At 44.2% G+C, this 22,392-nt stretch overlaps 1 protein-coding gene across 1 annotated transcript in view; it reads left to right on the top strand.

The window, feature by feature from the left end:
* The window catches only part of LOC141102796 (laminin subunit beta-1-like), a gene marked incomplete in the record, with an annotated part of 183,860 nt that overhangs the window by 79,641 nt on the left and 81,827 nt on the right, over nucleotides 1–22,392 (top strand). Inside the window, 9 exon segments of the mRNA XM_073591808.1 lie at nucleotides 2,341–2,464; nucleotides 7,267–7,340; nucleotides 9,863–10,051; nucleotides 10,405–10,468; nucleotides 13,481–13,683; nucleotides 16,001–16,121; nucleotides 16,207–16,395; nucleotides 20,055–20,234; nucleotides 22,160–22,272. Of these exon segments, the coding sequence (XP_073447909.1) occupies nucleotides 2,341–2,464; nucleotides 7,267–7,340; nucleotides 9,863–10,051; nucleotides 10,405–10,468; nucleotides 13,481–13,683; nucleotides 16,001–16,121; nucleotides 16,207–16,395; nucleotides 20,055–20,234; nucleotides 22,160–22,272 (1,257 nt within the window).

The raw sequence follows: 22,392 nt of genomic DNA on the forward strand, positions 1-22,392 counted from the left end.
CATACCTTCTCCTTTTCTAGTACTCCTCTACCTTCACCTTTTCTAGTGCTCATTTACATTCTCCTTCTCTATTACTCCCCTGCTTTCTCCTTCATTAGTGCTCCCACAGTATCTTCTTCCCTAGTGCTCCCCTGCCTTCACCCTTTCCGATGCTCTCAATGTGTTCTCCTTTTTTAGTACTCCCCTGCCTTTAACTTCTTCTTCTCTAGTACTTCTTAACATTCTCCATTTCCAGTTCTCCCATACCTTCACCTTCTCTAGTGCTCCCATACCCTCTCTTTCTCTAGGGCTTCTATACTTTTTCTTTCTTTAGTGCTGCCACACCATCTCCTTCCCTAGTGCTCCCCTGCCTTCACCCTTCCCAATGCTCTCCTACTTTCTTCTTTTTTAGTACTCCGCTACCTTCAACATCTCCTTCTCTAGTACTCCTTAACATTTTCCTTTTCTAGTGCTCTCATACCTTCTCCATCTCTTGTGCTCCACTTCTATACTCTTTTCTAGAGCTCCACTGCTTTCACCTTCTCCAGTGTTCTCCTACCTTCTCTTTCTTTAGTGCTCCCCTACCTTTAACTTCTTCTTCTCTAGTGCTCTTTTACATTTTCCTTTTGTAGTACTCCCATACATTCTCCTTCTCTAGTGCTCCACTACTTTACCCCTTTCTACTGATCCCCCACCTTCACTTTATCCAATGCTCTCCTACCTTCCTCTTTTGTGTTCCCCTACCTTCAACTTCTCCTTCTCTTGTGCTCCTTTACATTCTTATTCTCTAGTGCTCCCATAATCTATCCTTCTCTAGTGCTCTACAATTGCTCCCCTTTCTTGTGCTCCCCTGCCTTCACCCTATCTAATGCTCTTCTACTTTCTAATTCTTTAGTGCTCCTCTTCCTTCAGCTCTCCTTCCCCAGTGCTCCCCTACATTCTCCATCTCTAAGGCTCTATGCTTTCTCATTTTCCGGTCCTCTCTTACCTTTTTTTAACTATCCTTCTTCATTCACCATCTTTATTGTTCCCCTTTTTCTTCTCCACTAATGATACAATGCCTTCTACTTCTATAGTGTCCCACTATCTTGTTCGCCTCTGGTGCTCCCCTGTCTTCTTCTACAGTTCTTTAACACCTTGATATAAATATATGGGGTAAACCACTGGGTGGTTCTGTGGAGACCCATCTGTCTTACAGTAACAAGTGCCACATCCTAATTACAAAATGTAACTAGAAAATTATTGGAAACACATGGACTTTTTAGGCACTCAACACGATTCATTAAAAGTTACACATATTATTGGTACATAAACATTAAAATCTTAAGAAATGATCAATTTGACAATATTTAGACAACACCCCAGTACGCTTCAAAAAGGGGGGCACCCCCATAAGATTGTATGAAACATTTAAAGTCCAATGAACGTAAATGGAGATACCACTACACTTTTATTCTTGGCTTAACATGTTTAGTGGAAAACCGCTTCATCGGGAGCGAATATTTAACAACTTGACCTTGTCTAATGTTCCTGTACCTTTCTCTTCAGTTCTTTCCTGCTCTCATGCTCTCCTACCTTGTTCTCCTCTGATGCTCCCCTGCTTTCTTCCCTGACACATCTACCATTATACCCTTGTCTAATGTTCCTGTACCTTTCTCTTTAGTTCTCTCCTGCTCTAGTGCTCTCCTACCTTGTTCTCCTTTGGTGTTCCCCTGCCTTCTTCTCTAGCACATTTACCATTATGCCCTTGTCTAATGTTCCCGTTCCTTTCTCTTCAGTTCTCTGCTGCTCAAGTGCTCTCCTACCTTGTGCTTCTCTGGTGTTCCCCTGCCTTCTTCTCTAGCACTTTTACCATTATAACCTTGTCTAATGTTCCTGTACCTTTCTCTTCAGTTCTCTCCTGTTCTAGTGCTCTCCTACCTTGTTCTCCTCTGGTGTTCCCCTGCCTTCTTCTCTAGCACTTTTACCATTATAACCTTGTCTAATGTTCCTGTACCTTTCTCTTCAGTTCTCTCCTGTTCTAGTGCTCTCCTACCTTGTTCTCCTCTGGTGTTCCCCTGCCTTCTTCTTTAGCACATTTACCATAATACCCTTGTCCTTGTCTAATGTTCCTGTATCTTTCCCTTTGGTTCTCTCCTGCTCTAGTGCTCTCCTACCTTGTTCTCTAGAACTTCCGTCTCCTCTTCTAATACTCATGCCCTAATTCCTGATACAGTCCAATATTTCTCCAACACTGGCACCAGACCTGTCTATCTTCCTGTCATTGCAAAGCTTTGCTAATATTTTCTTTATAGAGCTATAAAAACACTGTCCGTGTCTGTAGGAATTATTTTATATTAATGATCTATTTTTGCATTAAAGGAGTCGGAGAAGTGTTTCATCTGTGACTCACGGGTGCCCTACCAAAGGGGGAGCCACAGGATTCAAAATGTCATTTACCTGACGGGACCCGATGGAGAGAAGACATGGTGGCAATCCGAGAACGGTGAGGGATTAACTAGAGGGCTTGTGTCATATATACCCGTGATCTTTACATTAAACCAGAAACATGAGGAATTCACACTGACCGTATGCCGATAAAGTAGGGGTTACCATCAGTGAACATTGCAGGCCTAAACAATCAGTAGTATTAGAGATATAGTCCCATCAGCTTCTGGAATTTCTTTATTGGCCATTTAAGCATGAAAGTAGGAAAGGGTGGGGCAGAGCTCGACTTTTGCAATAAAAGTCAGGATTTGCATGTACCTTTTGACTGCCTGTATTTCTGCATCTCCTGATCACTTTGCCATCAAGTTTTAACTAAAGGTATCTTAAGGTTGAATTTGTGACAGGTTGGTTTCAATCAATCTACAACTAAAGGCCCTTATATGACAGTCTAAACAGAAAGAAAAAAAAAACAATATGATGCACATGTACTTCATTTACCTTCCCTGAATGAACCAAATCTTCCTACACTGGGGTAGATTTACTGAATCCCTCCTACTCTACTGTGAGCTGCAGTGTCTGGGAAGGGGAGCACGTGAGACACACTGAGGTTGATTTACTAAATGCAAATAGATTGTGTACTTTGCAAGTGCAGTTGCACTCTGCAAGTACAGTTGCTCCAGGGCTTAGTAAATGCAAAGAAAACCCAATCGCATGCAGGAAAAAAAAAAATGAAAATCCAGCATTTTTGCTCGTACATGATTGGATGATGGAAGTCAGGAGATCTTCTTCTCATTTTAGCTGTGGAGAAATTGAACTTGCAGAGTGCCCAGTCTGTTTGCCTTTAGTAAATCAACCCCAGAGTGTCTCACACGCTCCCCCTCTCAGCCACTGTAGCTCACAGTGGGAGAGATTCAGCAGCAAATACAAGGGCGCCAATCAAGAAAGCAGTGGGTGGGAATACACATGCCCAAGTGCTGATTGACAGTGACAATGCCAATAGCCACACCCCCTTCTCCTCCCACTGCAGTGCAAGCAGGCACAGCCTACATGAGAGTGACAACGCTGCTCTGAATTCAGGAGCAGTGCAGCATCGTTGCCACCCCATCACAGGAAGCTGCATTGGGTGAACTTCACTGGCAGGATCAATAGGTATTTGTGGAACTTGGCGGGGGGGGTCTAAGAAAAAATTGAAAGTGCAGAAGTTTTATTACTTATTTCATTTTCAATGAGAGGCCATAGCTTTCTTTTTAGTATTACTGCCATCCCCCCCACCTCCCCCAGGATCCCTGTAGTCACACATAGTAGCCAAAAAATGTTACTAAACAATGAACTCAGCTTTGCCCACCCAATTTGCTATCATTTGTTGTATTCCTTCCTAAACGCCAACTATGGGACCTCGAATGATTGAACGGGCTAGCGTGACACAGACAGAGCTTACTTCCTTTTGAACACTGTAATAAATTGCTTTTAATTGCTCTAAATCTCCCTATTAAAACCCTATTTGCATACATTTGCATGTCGTTAAACACTCGCCGGCACAAAAGCACGGCGGACCAAATAGGATCGAAGTATCAATGGATCACGCTGGGCAGGCGGCAGGCAGTCTCCTGGCTCCTAGCCACGCCATTAACCCCTTCTGGTGCCCCGGGCAACCTGCAGATAAAGTGGAATCCGAGTTGGAACTCCGACAAATTTAAGGAACTAGTAAAATGAAAGGGAAGACTTTTTAAGTAATGCCGTTCACAAAGAGTAAATGTCTGAGAAATAGATCTGAAATGAATACATTTCATTAGAGTGTATGGTTATAATTAATATTAAAGAGACCCATTATTTTTAACAAAATTGTTCCTCTAAAATTCGATTTGCAATCATTGTTATTTAACTGCAAAAGCCTCCTTTGTGTAGATAAACTATATTGTCAAAAGTATTGGGACACCTGCCTTTACACGCACATAAACTTTAGTGACATCCCAGTCGTAGTCCGTAGGGTTCAATATTGAGTTGGCTCCGCCCTTTGCAGCTATAGCAGCTTCAACTCTTCTGGGAAGGCCGTCCACAAGGTTTAGGAGTGTGTCTATGGGAATGTTTGACTGTTTTTCCAGAAGCGCATTTGTGAGGTCAGGCACTGATGTTGGACGAGAAGGCCTGGCTCGCCAGTCTCCGCTCTAATTCATCCCAAAGGTGTTCTATCGGGTTGAGGTCAGGACTCTGTGCAGGCCAGTCAAGTTCCTCCACCCCAAACTCGCTCATCCATGTCTTTATGGACCTTGCTTTGTGTACTGGTCCAAATCATTTGGTGGAGGGGGGATTATGGTGGGGGGTTGTTTCTTCAGGGGTTGGTCTTGGCCCCTTAGTTCCAGTGAAAGAAACTTCTAAAGCGTCAGCATACCAAGACATTTTGGACAATTTCATGTTCCCAACTTTGTGGGAACAGTTTGGGGATGGCCCCTTCCTGTTCCAACATGACTGCGCACCGGTGCACAAAGCAAGGTCCATAAAGACATGGGTGAGCGAGTTTGAGGTGGAGGAACTTGACTGGCCTGCACAGAGTCCTGACCTCAACCGGATAGAACACCTTTGGAATCAATTAGCACGGCGACTACGAGACAGGCCTTCTTGTCCAACATCAGTGCCAGTGCCACCAGGCGCATGCACCTAGTGCATTACCAGAAAACATTTATTCAATGGAAAAGCAAATAAAAGTGAATATTTACAAAGTAGCAACTAAAAATAGCCATCGAACCACACAGTGAACATTAACATCAAAGAGGTGTAGAGCTGACATGTTTCAGGGGCACACCCCCCTTCCTCAGAGCTCGGCTACTCTGTGAGGAAGGGGGTGCACCCCGAAACGCGTCAGTTCTACACCCCCTTTGATGTTGATGTTCATGAAGTTTTTTGTCCACACTGCATGGCATTGTGTGGTTTGATGGCTATTTTTAGTTGCTACTTTCTGATTATTCACCTTTATCTGCTTTTACATTGAATAAATGTTTTTTGCTAAGGCACTAGGTTGCGTGCGCCTTCTTGTCCATTTGTTTTTGCAGCAAAGTTTATAATAACGGGACCCCCTAAGTGTTGTTATCACTTGAACAGGTGCATTTGGAAGGTAGTTTTGTATAAGGTGACTTACATTGGGCTTGCTAACCCTTAAAATTGTTGCACCTCTTTAGTTGCTCTATCTACTATAATGGTGGGGTTGATTGAACGTCTGATAATGTGAATATTTATAAAAACTGTGGAAAGCCAAAAGGAGGAATGACATTAAAAGACAGTTCATTCTCCAATATTGTGAAGATCCTTTGTTCCATACATTGCCCTCCAGTGTTACAGAACTGTCAGTTAGAAGGAAAGGAAGTTATTTTTATCCCCCCCAACCGCAGGTGCTGCATTTTATAAGCCACAAGCCTTCAATTAACGGCCCTTCAGACAAACATTTTTACCAAGATAGAAAAATTCTAACTTATCAGTCAGTGTTCTACCATACCTCCCAACATTTTGAGATGGGAATGAGGGACACCTCCTAACAAACGTATGTAGGCATAGGACACGCCCCCTGCCACACCCCCTTAAAGGAGAATTAACCAAAAAAAAAGGTTAATTAAATACACAAGGGCTTTTTTTTTACCACTACTATTCATTTATATTGGCTTTTAAAATGTACAAAAGCAGCAATTTAGGAATTGGATGAAAGGTTTAGCGCTGGGAAATACTGAAAGATAAAAAGTGCCTTTTATATACTAAATATATACAGATCCTAAATAGATCCTTAGATACTAAACTAAATAGATCAGACCAAAATGAGGGACAAATGAAGGACAAAGGGACATTGCTCCAAATCAGGGACAGTCCCTTCAAAATCAGGGACAGTTGGGAGCTATGTTCTAAACCTAAATTGTGGCATCCAGGATACACATGAAAACACCTTTAAAGCAGAACCAAAGTATATATTTTTAATGCAACTACTCAAGTTGAAATTTGTGCAAGCGCGCATGCATGCAGATCTGTAATACGTGTAGCGATACCCCCCTAGGGGCTGCTGAGTTATGTACCTCCCAACATTTTGAGATGGGAATGAGGGACACCTACTGACAAACAGGGACGGTGCTAACACTAGGCAAACTAGGCAGCCGCCTAGGGCGCACTGCTGCCCTAGGGCGCCCGGCCACTGGTGTTCCTACTCTCTTCTCTCTGCAGCAAGCAACTAAGTCTCAGCATCAGCAGGCATCATGCTCCATTTGCACATAGTGTCAGAGGCGCAGCGGCAGCGGAGGACTGTATCTGTATCCCGACTTCCAAATGAATAAAAGCAAGCAAACATTCATTGATGGGCACTGGTAGGCTGCATTTGATGGGCAGCTGCTAGCCCTCCTTGCCTGCAGCCGCCCGACTCCCCTGCCTGTGACATTGCAATCCTCATCCTCTCATTCCTCTCTGACATGCCTCTCCAGTCCTCCCGACTGCCCATGTCACTCACCAGCCCTCCTGGCTGCAACCGGTGGTTCCCTCCTGAAGACTTGCCCGGCAGTACCAGCTCCGGCTGTCCTCTCTGACTCATCATGTGCCTCCTGTTCGGATCCTTCATGCGTTCTTGAAGGACTTATTTCTGCACCCGAGTCCCAGGCCCAAGGTCACCCCCCCCCCCCCAGACTGGGGAGCTCCCTCAAAGGCCCCGACAGTGATGGCTTAAATTGAAAATACTTAATCGTTTTTTTGCAGTATTTCACACATGCCTTAAAAATAAAATATTTTTAATAATTCATTTTTCAGCCATCCATGAAAAATACTGTATGTGCCAAAGCACAATACGTTCTTTTCAAATGTGTTCCTTTAATTATTCGATGTCTTTGTTTTTTTTAGGAGTGGAAACAGTAAGCATTCGGCTCGATTTGGAAGCAGAATTCCATTTTACGCATCTCATCCTGAAATTCAAGGTACAGTCATTTAAAGAGGACATGTCACTTTTTGAAATAAATATGTGAAAGTGGTGACCTTAAAGTAGGAAAATTAAATATTTTGCTGATTAACATTTCTTAGATGCGTTGGCTCCATTATTTTCTGTCTCCCCCTCCCCCCCTTTTTTTCACCTGGTGATCCTACCAATAACACTCTTCCTGTCCTAGGTTTGGGTTTACATATATCCAGGGCATTTTTTCTCAGAGAACAGGTGCAGGAACTCCCCCTTTTGGGAGTTACCCATTGTCTTTGCCCCCTACCTACCTCTGAGCACCAGTCCTTGGTTCCAGCCCCTACCCACCTCCCAGCACTGCTCCTTTTAGAGAATACAGAACTAAGTAAAATTTGTGGTACTAAGTAATTTGTATGGAATTTGTTATTGATAACAAGAAAAGCAGTAAAATAGACCCCCCCCCCCCACAGCCAACAACAATAGACCCACCAGCAACAATAGAACCCCCTGCAACAATGGGCCACCTACAACAAAATACCACCCAGCAACAATAGACCCTCTAGCAGCCAGCTATAATAGACTGCTCCCTCAACAGTAGATCCCTCCCAGAGACAACTGACCCCCCAGCAACATAAGACCCACCCCAACAACAATAGATCCCCCACTAGCAACAATAGACCTCCCCAGCAGCAATCAACCCTTCTGCAGAAATTGATCCCCATCCAGCAACAATAGATCGATCAGCAGCCAGCATCAATAGACACTGTAGCACAACCCAGCACTCCTTGCCATTACATACATTCAGTGGTGGAGGTGCCAGAACTGCGTTCCCCCGCGTTCCCGCTGAAAAAAAGCCCTGGCAATCGGTGATACATTTATTTAATATATTCCTAAAGCACTCCCATTTTTCCTCTGTGTTCAATGCTTTAAGGATTCAGTCCCACTTAATATGCTGCATCATTGTGTGCGGTTTAGAAGTTGGCTCTTTTGAAATGTAGTGTTCTTGTACTACCCTCGTGCCTCCCTTTCCTATGATTTATGCGGAATGTAAAAATTCTGTGGTCGTTAGTTTCCAAGTTGTCCCATATTTCCACATCTGCAATCAGATCTGTATCATTTGTAATTAAATGATATCCACCAATTGGGACATGAAGTTATCCTGTAGAACATTTAAGAAATAGCGGGCCTTTAATGAGTGGGCTGTCCCTTCCGCCCAGTCAATGTCGGGATAGTTGAAGTCCCCCATTATGATGACATTTGACTGTCTTGCTGCCATTTCTAATTGTGAAAGGAGATCCAACTTCACCTCTTCTCTCAGGTTAGTGGCCCTGTAACATACCCCCACTAGTAATTTCCTGCTTACTTCCACCCTTTGGAGATCCACCCATATGGACTCCACCCTTGCCCCATCACTGATGTCAATCCACTCTTCTACCCGTAAATCATTCCTGATATAAAGACACACCCCTCCACCTCTCCTACCCTCCCTGTCCTTCCGATACAAGGAATACCCCTGGATGTTTGCCAGCCCGTCATGTGAGCTGTCAAGCCAAGTTTCTGTTATTCCCATGAAGTCCACATCCTCCTAGTGTAATAGCAGCTCCAGGCACTTTTCCTCCCACTGACACCAACAAGGGGGCATAATTCTTCCAACTGACACCAACGATGAGGCACTATTCCTCCCACTGACACCAACAATGGGGCACTATTCCTTCCACTGACACCAATGATGGGGCACTATTCCTCACACTGATACCAACAATGGAGCATAATGCCTCCCACTGACACCAAATGATAGGGCACTATTCCTTCCACTGACACCAATAATTGGGCACTATTCCTCCCATCGACACAAATGATGAGGCACTATTCCTCCTACTGACACCAATGACGGGGGCTATTCCTCCCATTGTCACCAAATGATGGGGTACTATTCCTCGCACTGACACCAACAATGGGGGCACTATTCCTCGCACTGACACCAACAATGGGGGCACTATTCCTCCCATTAACACCAACGATAGGGCACTATTCCTCCCACTGACACCAATAATGGGCTACTATTCCTCCCACTGACATCAACGATGGAGCACTACTCCACCCACTGACATCAACAATGAGGCACTTTTTATTCTACTAATATCAGTGACGGGCACTATTCCTCCCACTGACACCAATGATGGCGTACTATTCCTCCCACTAATATCAATGATGGGGCACTTTTCTTCCCACTGATACCAACAAAGGGGGCACAATTCCTCCCCTTATTACCATGATCCCTGTCTGGCCCCTCTAAAGTCTGAAGAACAGTAAATTGCCCCTTTGTTTAGAAAGTTTGGAGACCCCTGTCTTAGAGCACTGAGGTCATCGCAGCCCACCCGGTCAAGATGGGCAAAGATGCCAAACCCAGAAGAAGACATTACAGTAGGTGACAACAATGAGTTTTTTTTTACTGACTGCCTGTCTGCAGTTTATAAGGTTTATGATTGAACCATAGCAGTACATTGCAGAACCTTCCTAAATGAGTCACCTTTATGTTTTCCACAGACGTTCCGACCAGCTGGCATGTTGATCGAGAGGTCGGCAGATTTTGGGCGCACTTGGAAAGTATATCGGTATTTCTCCTATAATTGCACCAAAATGTTTCCCGGGGTCCCGGTTCATGCCTTGCAGAAGATTGATGACGTGATTTGTGATCAGAGATACTCAGATATTGAACCGTCCACGGAAGGAGAGGTCAGTGTTTACCACCGTGAAACCAGCAATTAATGGGCAACTCCAGGGCAGCAAACATAGGAGCTGCCAAGAGGTTTAAGTAATGTACAGCTACTGTATACTGGATATATATTTCCGATTCACCCACCCAAGCTGATTTATTAAAATGATATCATCTGATTCTGATTGGTCCATTGTCCCTTCCACTTTATTACTTTTGTACAGTCCAACTTCCAGAGTTGCTCTGAAGACAATCAGGGAGAAAAGCTATAAAGTTATAACATACATTAAAAAAATTGAATATGAACTCATCCAAAACAAAACAAAAAATAGTTTACAATCGAATGAGCTGTCTCTTTTTTTTTTTTTTTAAGGTGATTTTCAAAGTCCTTGACCCAGCTATCAAAGTAGAAGATCCCTACAGTTTGGAGATACAAGGTAGGTCTCCCAATATCCAGTAGGGAAAGGAAGTCCTAAAAATCGAACACATCACAGGAAATACATGCGAGGAGGTGTATGACAGCCTCAGCCTGGCCTCCAACCAGGCCACGCCCTCCAACGCGTTTCACTTCAGGATCACTGGATGCCTCCTTGCAATATCCACTGGACACTCTTCAGTGAGGGAGAAGTTGATGCTCACAATGCCACAGGACAGCCAGAATCATTCTAACTTTCACCAAGCACTTTTCAGTGAGCTCTCCAGACTAGGTCTTTAGATTAAATTCATTTTATTAGCTCCAGAAAAGTGATCTTAGAAGCAGGCCCCCCAGCTATGCCACAGCTGGGACCTCAATGAACAGGCAGAAAACTCTAGCTTTCTGTCCAGAGGGGCACAGCCCTCAGGGTGGGGACTCCTCCTGCAGGATTAGACCCAGAACTCTCTCTCTCCCCTGCTCCAGGCCTCACACTATTTATGTGCTCTTTAGCCACCTACTGGGCACACCTCCCCATGGATTGGCTGAAGCACAATAAATATTCAGGATGCCCATTTGCCTTGCCCAACCTTCTATGTTCCAGAAGGCTCTAGAAAGCAGGCAAGGGCAATCGACCCTGCAGCATGTGAGACCCAAAACAGTCCAAAGCAATCAACAACTGCCCCACTGATAACGGAGGAGCCAGAAAAAATTGAATTTATCTAACATCCTAGCAACCTAACTAGGAGGGTGCTACACATATCATATGCTATAAAATCTTTGGACTAAAGTTGACCATTTACCTTACATCGTGATTGTACAATCCACCAACCATAATATGAGAGCTTGCCTGATTGGATAAAAACTGAATGAATTGTTTAGGTAGGCTGCCATCTTACTTTTTTCTATGGGAGATTACGCTGAGTTTGAACATTCCACTTGCATCATGTATGGCCAGCATAAGCATTGGGCATTTTAATGGAATGAGCTACTGGTGGCAGAATGTGGTCAGCTTTATATTCCCAGCTATGTTTTATTGAAACAAACCATCATAGTAGATTATAGAGAGATGGTTTTGTGTTGTTTGAACTGTGTTGAGTCCTTATTCCATCGTCCCCTGAAATCTTTATTTGATAAATTCAGTCCAGAGGTGACCAGAAAAGGAAGCATGGCTAACGCCTGCACCCATTACCGTGTTGCCCAAGGCACTAAGCTATTAGCACCATTACATTAAAAAATAGCCAAACCCCCAAGCTCACTAGAGCCCAGGACAACCAAGATACTTACGTAGCACCCCCCTACTTTAGAGCAGGTCACTAGGCAAATATAGTTTGGCTCCCCTGTAATCAGTGGAACGGGGGTTGATTGTTTAGGGCTGCTCAATGTTTCTGTTGTCTGATAGTCTGAGGCCTGAGTAGCAGTGTTCCTGGGCCCAGTCCTGCAGAAGGAGACCCCTATGCAGGATCCTCGAGGAAGCTTTTAAGTTCCACCCAAAAGTGGAACTTCCGCTTTAAGTACTCTTCGCCCCCTGACATGCCACAATTGGCAGGTCATTTTTTTTTTTTTGGGGGGGGGGGGGAGTGGGTACCTGGTTTTGAGAGGAACTTCCTGTCTCACTTCCTCCTTCTGTCTTCTGGTCGCCTAGGCGACTCCTCCTCTCCCCCTAGGTGACCCCTCCCTCCCTGCAATCTTCTGGGACACGTCACAGGTCCCCGAAGATTGCCTGGCCACTGACAGAGCGCAGCGCGACTCGTGTATGTGTAGTGTGCGCCCGGCTGTGAAGCCGCAAGCTCTCACAGCTGGGCACCCACACTTACACACTTTGTAGCTGCTGACTTTTAATAAACTTAACAACCAGTGGAACTTCTCTTTAAAGAAGACACTGAGGTCCAAGCTAAACTTAGCTGGGGGGGGGGGGGGGGGGGGGCTTTTTGCAGATATATTGTCTAGGGATAGAGTTGGGTCCGAAGGAAGCACACTGGAGGGAGCCAGGAGAGAGTTGGTGGACACCAACAGTCCAACTGTCCTGTGAAGGTGTGAGTCTACATCTTCTTCATAAGGAAGAGCCTGGTGGATCTCGACAAGAGGCAACCGGTGATCCTGTGGCTAAGTGAGTAGATGACCCCCAATGCTGAAGGTCCCCAGCTGCATAGAGATCCTGAGGGGCATTATTTGTGAACAGTGCATCCAACAACTTTGGGTAGTGCAGCCAGCAGTTTGTTCAGTTCAGTCAGAGACTGAGGAGTCCTCAAGTTGTTCAGTTCTGCAGTTATAGGTGTATCCCATACTCCCTTCCCCTTTCCCAATTCATCATTCCAAAAAAAAAAAAAAGAACCCCTAGACTGTTTTCTGAGCCAGTGGAAGAATTAAGAAAATGAGATGTGCCTGGCTGTGTGGGCTCTAATGCCCCGTACACACGGTCAGATTTTCCGATGGAAAATGTCCGATCGCAGCGTGTTGTCGGAAATTCCGACCGTGTGTGGGCTCCATCGGACATTTTCCATCGGATTTTCCGACACACAAAGTTGGAGAGCAGGAGACAAAATTTTCCGACAACAAAATCCGTTGTCGGAAATTCCGATCGTGTGTACACAAATCCGACGGACAAAGTGCCACGCATGCTCAGAATAAATAAAGAGATGAAAGCTATTGGCCACTGCCCCGTTTATAGTCCCGACGTACGTGTTTTACGTCACCGCGTTCAGAACGATCGGATTTTCCGACAACTTTGTGTGACCGTGTGTATGCAAGATAAGTTTGAGCCAACATCCGTCGGAAAAAATCCTAGGATTTTGTTGTCGGAATGTCCGAACAAAGTCCGACCGTGTGTACGCCCTATAAGAGGGGAGACAGGGTTGCATTTACCAGCAGCTTCTACGGGAGTTTGGTACACTAGTTACAGTCATGAATGTACAAGAACCCCAAAATAAATCCAACCAAAATCTCATAGACACCCCAACAAGTTGCATTTCAAAATGGGAATGTATCGGAAAGCCTTAAAATGCTCTCTTGGTAAAACTTGGTCTGTTTTCTACAGAGCTCCTTCAGATTACAAACTTGAGGATCAATTTCACCAAGCTTCACACGTTGGGAGACAATCTGTTGGATCAGAGGGCAGAAGTCCTACAGAAGTATTATTACGCAGTGTACGAGTTGGTGGTCCGTGGGAGCTGCTTCTGTTACGGACATGCCTCGGAGTGCTCCCCTGTGGAAGGGATTGAAGGAGGAGTGGAAGGAATGGTAATTTAATACACCTTATATCATGATATAATAGTGGGTGGAATCGTCTTGGAATATCATCACTGGGTGGATATTTTCAAAGACTGAAGCAGAGTCAACCAGACATTTATTCATAGAACAGGTATCAGTGTAGAGCCTGTGGTGTCTCATGTCTCAAAATTCCCGTTTGCTTAAAGAAGAATTCCAGGTATGGCATTTTTTTACATGGTTACATTGGTTCATTTATTGTACTGTCTATACTATACCTGTGGGATCCCTCTAGATCAGGGGGTATCAAACTGAATTCCATGGCGGGTTGCATCAGCATTATGGTTTCCCTCAAAGGGCCGGCTGAATCTGTACAACGACATACAACATCAGATGTCAAAAACCCACCCCTCAGCAGAGCAAGGGCTTTTCTTTTTGTATTCGGGAGCAAGTGAAGTCACTCCTGATCCATGTTGTCTGTATGTCATATACTCCTAAACCTGCATTCTGTAAAATGCATAATCCTGACACCTGCACTGTGGCGGTTATTTACTAAAGCTGGAGGGTGCAAAATCTGATGCAGCTCTGCATAGAAACCAATCAGTTTTCATTTTAGTTTTTGACAAAGCTTAATTGAACAAGCTGAAGTTGGAAGCTGATTGGCTACCATGCACGACTGCACAGATTCTGAGTGCACCAGTTTTAGTATATCTACCCCTTTGTATGATACATACTCCTGATACCTACACTCTGTATTATACATACTCCTGACACCTACATCCTCTATGATACATACTCCTGACACCTACACTCTGTATTATACATACTCCTGACACCTACACCCTCTATGATACATAATCCTGACACCTACACTCTGTACGATACATAATCCTGACACCTACACTCTGTATTATACATACTCCTGACACCTACACTCTTACGATACATAATCCTGACACCTACACTCTGTATGATACATACTCCTGACACCTACACTCTGTATTATACATACTCCTGACACCTACACCCTCTATGATACATAATCCTGACACCTACACTCTGTATTATACATACTCCTGACACCTACACTCTGTATTATACATACTCCTGACACCTACACTCTGTACGATACATAATCCTGACACCTACACTCTGTATTATACATACTCCTGACACCTACACTCACTATGATACATACTCCTGACACCTGCACTCTGTACGATACATAATCCTGACATTTGCACTCTGTACATTACATACCCCTGACACCTACACTCTGTATTATACATACCACTGACACCCACACTCTGTATTATACATACTCCTGCAGCTACACTCTCTATAATACATAATATTGACACTTGCACTCTGTATGTTGCATACTCCTGACACCTACACTGACTCTGCACATTACATACTCCTGACACCTACACTCTGTATTATACATACTCCTGACACCTACTCCCTCTATGATACATAATCCTGACACCTACACTCTGCATTATACATTTCTCCTAACACCTACTCCCTCTATGATACATAATCCTGATACCTACACTCTGCATTATACAAACTCCTGACACCTACTCCCTCTATGGTGCATAATCCTGACACCTACACTCTGCATTATACATACTCTTGACACCTACACTCACTATGATACATACTCCTGACACCTGCACTCTGTACGATACATACTCCTGACATTTGCACTCTGTATATTACATACCCCTGGCACCTACACTCTGTATTATACATACCCCTGACACCCACACTCTGTATTATACATACTCCTGACACCTACAATCTCTATAATACATAATATTGACACTTACACTCTGTATGTTGCATACACCTAAAACATACACTGACTCTGCACATTACATACTCCTGACACCTACCCTCAGTATTATACATACTCCTGACACCTACACGCTCTATGATACATAATACTGACACCTACACTCTGTATTATACATACTCCTGACACCTACACGCTCTATGATACATAATACTGACACCTACACTCTGTTTGATGCATACTCCTGACACCTGCACTCTGTATTATACATACTCCTGACACCTGCACTCTGTATTATACATACTCCTGACACCTACAACCTATAATAAATATTTGCTTTTGGGTTTAATAATGCTTTAAAGTGGGTGGTTAGTAGGTGTCATATTGCCTCCTTACTGCCTGTCAAATGCCCAACGCAGATCACTTTTCAGAGGCCCACCAACCTAGTTGCACATCTATAGCCTGGGGAGTTCTAGTGATGGGGCTAAGAATTACTGACGCATTTTGCTTTACCAAGACAAACTAATTCCCACCCGCTGTCTCTTCCAGATCCACGGCCGATGCGTCTGCAAACATCACACGGTGGGCCTGAACTGTGAGCTGTGCCAGGACTTCTTCCACGATCTTCCCTGGAGACCAGCGGAACCCGACAACCCCCATTCCTGCAAAAGTACGCCTTCCCTCGGCCGATCGCCTTCCATGCCGCCAGCACTGGGCATGGGAAATAATTGGTGATCCTGTTTTATGTCTTCCAGAATGCAACTGTAACAATCACTCCACAAAGTGCCACTTTGACATGGCGGTGTATCTGGCCACCGGAGGGGTGAGCGGCGGCGTATGTGATGACTGTCACCACAACACCATGGGGCGCAACTGCGAGCTGTGCAAACCTTTCTACTACCTGAACCCCTGGTCTGATATCCGGGCAGAGACGGCCTGCGTCCGTGAGTTCATTTTCCCGTCAGTCTTGCACATTTGTAGAGGCTCCTCTCCTGGACTGAAATAGCTTACTCTGATTTCACTGCACACTGTGAGCTTCTCACAGTGTGCATCAGAAGACAGAACTTATCCTGACTGCCCTGGCCCTCCCCTTTCATTCATTGGATTTCGGTTCTTTTAATCATGGAGGGTCGTTAGCTAGGGTGGTCTGCATGCAAATACAGCCTGCCTAGGAACGCCCACTCCTCCAGACTGACATCATCCCATCAAGGCATTTTGATATTTGCATAACTCCTCCCGCTGCTTGCATCAGGACTGAGAGCTCTTGAGGGGAGTACTGAGACAGGGTCCCTCCCACCAGCCATGATCTGCCTGCATTGCACAGAGAACCAGAGAGACCCAGTAATGATGCATAGCTCCCAACTGTCCGTGATTTCGAGGGACTGTCCCTGACTTGGAGCAATGTCCCTATGTCCCTCTTTCCTCCTCATTTGTCCCTCATTTTGGTCTGATCCATGTAGTTGTATATAAAATGCACTTTTTATCTTTCAAAAAGTGTTTCCCAGTGCTAAACCTTTCATCCAAATTCTAAATTGCTGCATTTTTAAACGTTAAAAGCCAATGTAAAGGAATAGGAGTGGTAAAAAAAGTCCTTGTGAATTTAATTAACCTTTTTTTTGGTTAATTCTCCTTTAAGGGGGTGTGGCAGGAGGCGTGTCCTGTGCCTACATACATTTGCAAGTAGGCGTCCCTCATTCCCACCTCAAAATGTTGGAAGGAATGAATGATGTCATTGATGTCATGATGATGTCAGTGATGATGTAATGAAAATGGAAAGGTTTGATCTGAAAAATCTCATTAGCACGTTGATGGAGTTGGATGGGGGTAGGGGGGCACCAGGGAGGGCAAAATATAAGCAGATTAAACTTCCGCTTTTAAATCAAACACACAAATAAGAGAAAAGAGCTCACAGGCTCTGGTACAATACCTTTTATTTTATTGTAAAAACTAGATAAAAATGCACTCACAAGAAAAATGAATCAGAGCTTATCAATCACATCTCCCCACCACAGTACTGTGCACCGAATCCTCTCATCGCCCTTGATAGGAACTCCAACTGACCGTGTGGATATGGCAGCAGTCCTGGATCGAATGCAGTTGCTGCTGTGCCCAGTGGTGTAGTGGTTAGCACTTTTGCCTAGCAGCAAAAAGGGTCGCTGGTTTGAATCCCGACCACGACACCATCTGCCTGGAGTTTTCATGTTCTCCCTGTGCCTGCATGGATTTCCTCCGGGTACTCCAGTTTCCTCCTACACTCTAAAGACATGCTGGTAGGTTAACCACTAACGGACCGCTGCACGCCGATATATATGACCTAAGTTTGAAGAGGAATATATCGTTGTTATGGCAGCAGCTAGCTGCCATAACCCCGGTCTCCTCTTCTTCTTCGGCCGGCAGTCCGCTTATCGATAAGAGTGGCCTCTGCGGCGAATTCGCAGCAAGATCACTTTTATCGGCGGCGGTAGAGAGGCCCCCCCCACCGCGCTCCGGTGCCCTCCGCCGCTTACCGGAGCCGTCGGTAACGGCGGAGGCCATCAGATCTTCACCCTTTATGGGTATGGAGACGAGTGAGGGGAAGATGGCCCCCACCCGTCTCCATAACATTGCAGAAACGTCAAAACGTCACTTCCACCCATAGCTCTTAAAGGGACTTTTTTTTTTTTTGATTATTTTTTTAAATGACACATTTTTTTTATTATTGCATTTTAGTGTAAATATGAGATCTGATGTCTTTTTGACCCCCAGATCTCATATTTAAGGGTCCTGTCATGCTTTTTTTCTATTACAAGGGATGTTTACATTCCTTGTAATAGAAAAAAAAGAGACACAAAATTTAAAAAAAAAAAAAGTGTAAAAAATAAAAATAAAAGGTAAAATAAAGAAGAAAAAAAATTTTTTTCAACGCTCCCCGACCCGCCGAGCTCGTGTGCAGAAGCGAACGCATACGTGAGTAGCGCCCGCATATGAAAACGGTGTTCAAACCACACATGTGAGGTATCGCCTCGATCGGTAGAGAGAGAGCAATGATTCTAGCCCTGGACCTCCTCTGTAACTCAAAACATGCAACCTGTAGAATTTTTTTAACGCCGCCTATGGAGATTTTTAAGGGTAAAAGTTTGTCGCCATTCCACGAGCGGGCGCAGTTTTGAAGCATGACATGTTGGATATCAATTTACTCGGCGTAACATAATTTTTCACAATATAAAAAAAAAAATTGGGCTAACTTTACTGTTGTCTTATTTTTTAATTCAAAAAAAGTGTATTTTTTCCAAAAAAAAGTGCGCTTGTAAGACTGCTGCGCAAATACGGTGCGACAGAAAGTATTGCAACGACCGCCATTTTATTCTCTAGGGTGTTAGAAAGAAAAGTGTACAATGTTTGGGGGTTCTAAGTAATTTTCTAGCAAAAAGAAAATGTTTTTAACCTGTAAACAACACATCTCAAAAAGAGGCTCGGTCCTTAAGGGGTTAATCGGATCCTGTCTAAAATTGGCACAAGTATATGTATGAATGTGAGTTAGGGACCTTAGGTTGTAAGCTCCTTGAGGGTAGGGAGTAGGGACTGATGTGAATGTACAATGTATAGGTAAAGCGCTGCGTAAATTGACGGCGCTGTATAAGTACCTTTAAAAAAAAAAAAAATCTCGTACATGCTGATGTGTTTTCCTGAGCATGTGAACTGTTAGCATGCATGAGATCAAGCACATCGGTGACTGCATTCGATCCAGGACTGCTGCCGTATCCACACTGTCAGTTGGAGCTCCTATCAAGGGCGATGAGAGGATTTGGTACACAGTACTGTGGTGGGGAGATGTGATTGATAAGCTCTGATTCATTTTTTTTTTTGTGAGTGCATTTTTATCTATTTTTTTTTTTTTTTTTAATAGAATAAAAAGGTATGGCACCAGAGCCTGTGCACTTTCTCTCTTGTTTGTGTGTTTGCAATTTCCAGTGCCTGCTGGTTGCTAAAGCAGCAAGGTTGTGTTGCTATTGAAGATTAACCCTTTCAAGGCTGGAATTATATTGAACTTTTGGACCCCCTTTGTGCCGGTCACCTGTGGCATTAGTGCGAATACTGGCATACATGTATACATGAGATGCTTTTAAAACAAACCTGTTGCTGTGTCCTGCATTGGCAAAGTACAGGTTCACTTCAAGGAAAATGCCATCCCAAAACTACCAATGTTTTATATCTCCCCCTTATATGGGTGGCTGTTAAAAGGCCAGTCCACTCAAAAGTAATGTTTAGTTATAGGTGGAGCTTACTTGCCTTGACTACTCCAAAAGCAAAATCTCAATGCCGTAATCCCCTACTCTGTTCCTGCCCACCTGGAAGTTTCAGGTGTCTCCGCCCACCTTGTTGTGTGTCCCAGCCCCTCCTCTTACATTTTCCATACTATAAAATACATTAAAAAAAACCTCCAGCAGGGGGAGTGTCAGCTCCTCTTAATGGACACAGCCAGTGTGCAGAGCAGAGATGTCACCGGTCCCTCGCCCTCATCTGCCAGAAAATCTGACATACGAGTTTCAGGGTGGGTTAACCCTTTAAGTTTTCTGAAAAGACTTGGACATTGAAAATAATAATCCCATTTTTTTTTCTGCAGCCTGCGACTGTGATCCGGTGGGCTCCTTGGACGGGGGGGTCTGCGACAGCCACACCAACGTCAACCTGGGGATGATCGCAGGGCAATGCCGCTGCAAGGAAAATGTGAAAGGGGAACGTTGTGACAGCTGCAAGGAAAACTTCTATGGGCTCAGCAGAAACGACCCTCTGGGGTGTCAGCGTAAGTACTCTGCCCCCCCCATATCACCAATACTGTATATCTAATATTACTTCATCAATGGTGAATTTCTTGTACTATGGGGCCCGGGCTGTTTTTGTAATCCATGCACAACAACCCCCCCCCGGCAATTTAATTGGACCATGCACAAGGATCAGTATAGAGAGACATTTAAGTTTTGCTTCCTGCGTGTATTTGTGAAGCATTTGTTCAGGATTAAATACAGTGGAACCTTGCTTTACGAGTAATGCGGTTAACGAGCGTTTTTAAAGACGAGCAACTTTTTTTTTTAAATTCTGACTCGGTTTGCGAGTTTTGTCTCGCAAAACGAGCAGAATTCAAGCTAATGGGACACTCGGAACAGTTCGTAGCCGTTCGGAAATACTCGGAATCACTCGGATATACTCGGAAACACTCGGAAATACTTCATTCCAGAGTGTTTCCGAGGCTTTCTGAGTTCAGCTGAGCTGTCCCCGAGTATTTCCGAGGCTCTCCGGTGCCCCCCCCACCTCTGGCCACAAGCGGTATTGCATGTAATAGAAGTCAATGCGGAACTAATTATCTTCGTTTCCATTGACTTCTATGGGGAAACTCACTTTAATATGCGAGTGCTTTGGATTACAAGCATTCTCCTGGAACAGATTGTGCTCGTAATCCAAGGTTCCACTGTAAACAAATTGGTAATCCTAGGGGCACATTTGCATTTTCTGGTGCATTGAAGTGCTTGTAAACCCTTCTATATACCCAGTGAAGTGACTGGCTTCAGGTAATACACGGAGATTAAACAAATCTTCCTACATAAGTTGTAGTACCTGTTTATCTGCAGTATCCTCTTCTCTACATTCAAAGTGATACATTTATAAAACTTGTCTGAGCTGTCAGAAAGCAGGGGGTGGGGAGCTGAAATGACACTTTGCAGTGAGGAGAGCTCTGAGAGCTGATTGGATGGAAGAGACCCCCCCTCTGCACAGCACACAGGAACAGAGCTGAGGCTGTCAATCATAGGCTGTGTGCTGGAGCTCCCTCCCCTGTCACCCTTGTTCTCTTGGTGTCAGGAAAACTTGTCAGAAGTGATTCATGCTGATAGCAGAGAAAGGATGCAGCAATCAGAAATGACACTTAGCGCTCTGGATTGAGACAAGTACACACTATAGAGGAATATGCTTTGTTTATATTTCACGACTGAGGTTTACAACCACTTTAAATAGTCAATCAATAGACAGTTATATTATTTCTCTCCTTATGTGCTTAGTAGTTAGTCTCTACATCCGTTCAAAGTTCTGAATTTATACAGCTTGTCTGAGCTTTCAGAAAGCAGGGTTTCGGAGAGCTAAAGTTACACTTTGCAGAGCTCAGTGAGAGTTGAATGATGGAAAAGGACACCCCTTCACACAGCACACAGGAACAGAGCTGAGGCTGTCAATCACAGGGTGTGTGCTGGAACTCCCTCCCCTGTCACCTCATTTCTCTTGGTGTCAGGAAAACTTGCCAGGGAAAAAATGGACACTGCCAATACTGATTTATTTATTTTTTTGAAAATGCTTGTTGCCTGGCTGTCATACTGCTCTTATAGCTTGCATACCTTGTAAGTGGTTGACACAGGATAAAAGTCAGGATTTCTAACCTGCTTACTTTGATTCAATTTATACAGAAAACATTGAGTCAGCATAACAACTAGGCGACCGGGATTTTCAGAAGGAGATCTCACTAATGACACTTTCATAGTTCTTCAGTACTGGTTCCTTTAGGTTACTTGGGGGTGGGGCTTGGTAATTTCTACTAGAATGTAACAGGTAGAAAATATAAATACAATGTTGCACTTTTTGTGTCTTGTTTGTTTTCTTTCTTCTTGTTTTTTTTTTTTTTTTTTTTTAGCTCTGTTTTGTGTTTGCACCTTACAAAACTTTTTTCTTTTTTTTTTTTTCCAGCATGCCAATGTGACCCTCGTGGGATCGTGGCGGGTAACAGCCCCTGTGACCAGATTAGCGGTGACTGTTACTGTAAGAGATTTGTGACGGGGCGATATTGTAACCAGTGTCTGGTGAGTGCATGATAAAGCCCTATGAATTCAGTAAACAAGAAGACCTGATGTTTTATAGATAGTAAATGTGTTTCTGGTAGGAACCAGTCAGATTACACCTGTCATTTTCTAAAGTGTGTT

Source organism: Aquarana catesbeiana, linkage group LG07 (genome assembly GCF_042186555.1).
Source record: "Aquarana catesbeiana isolate 2022-GZ linkage group LG07, ASM4218655v1, whole genome shotgun sequence".
NCBI classification, from domain to species: Eukaryota; Metazoa; Chordata; class Amphibia; order Anura; family Ranidae; genus Aquarana; species Aquarana catesbeiana.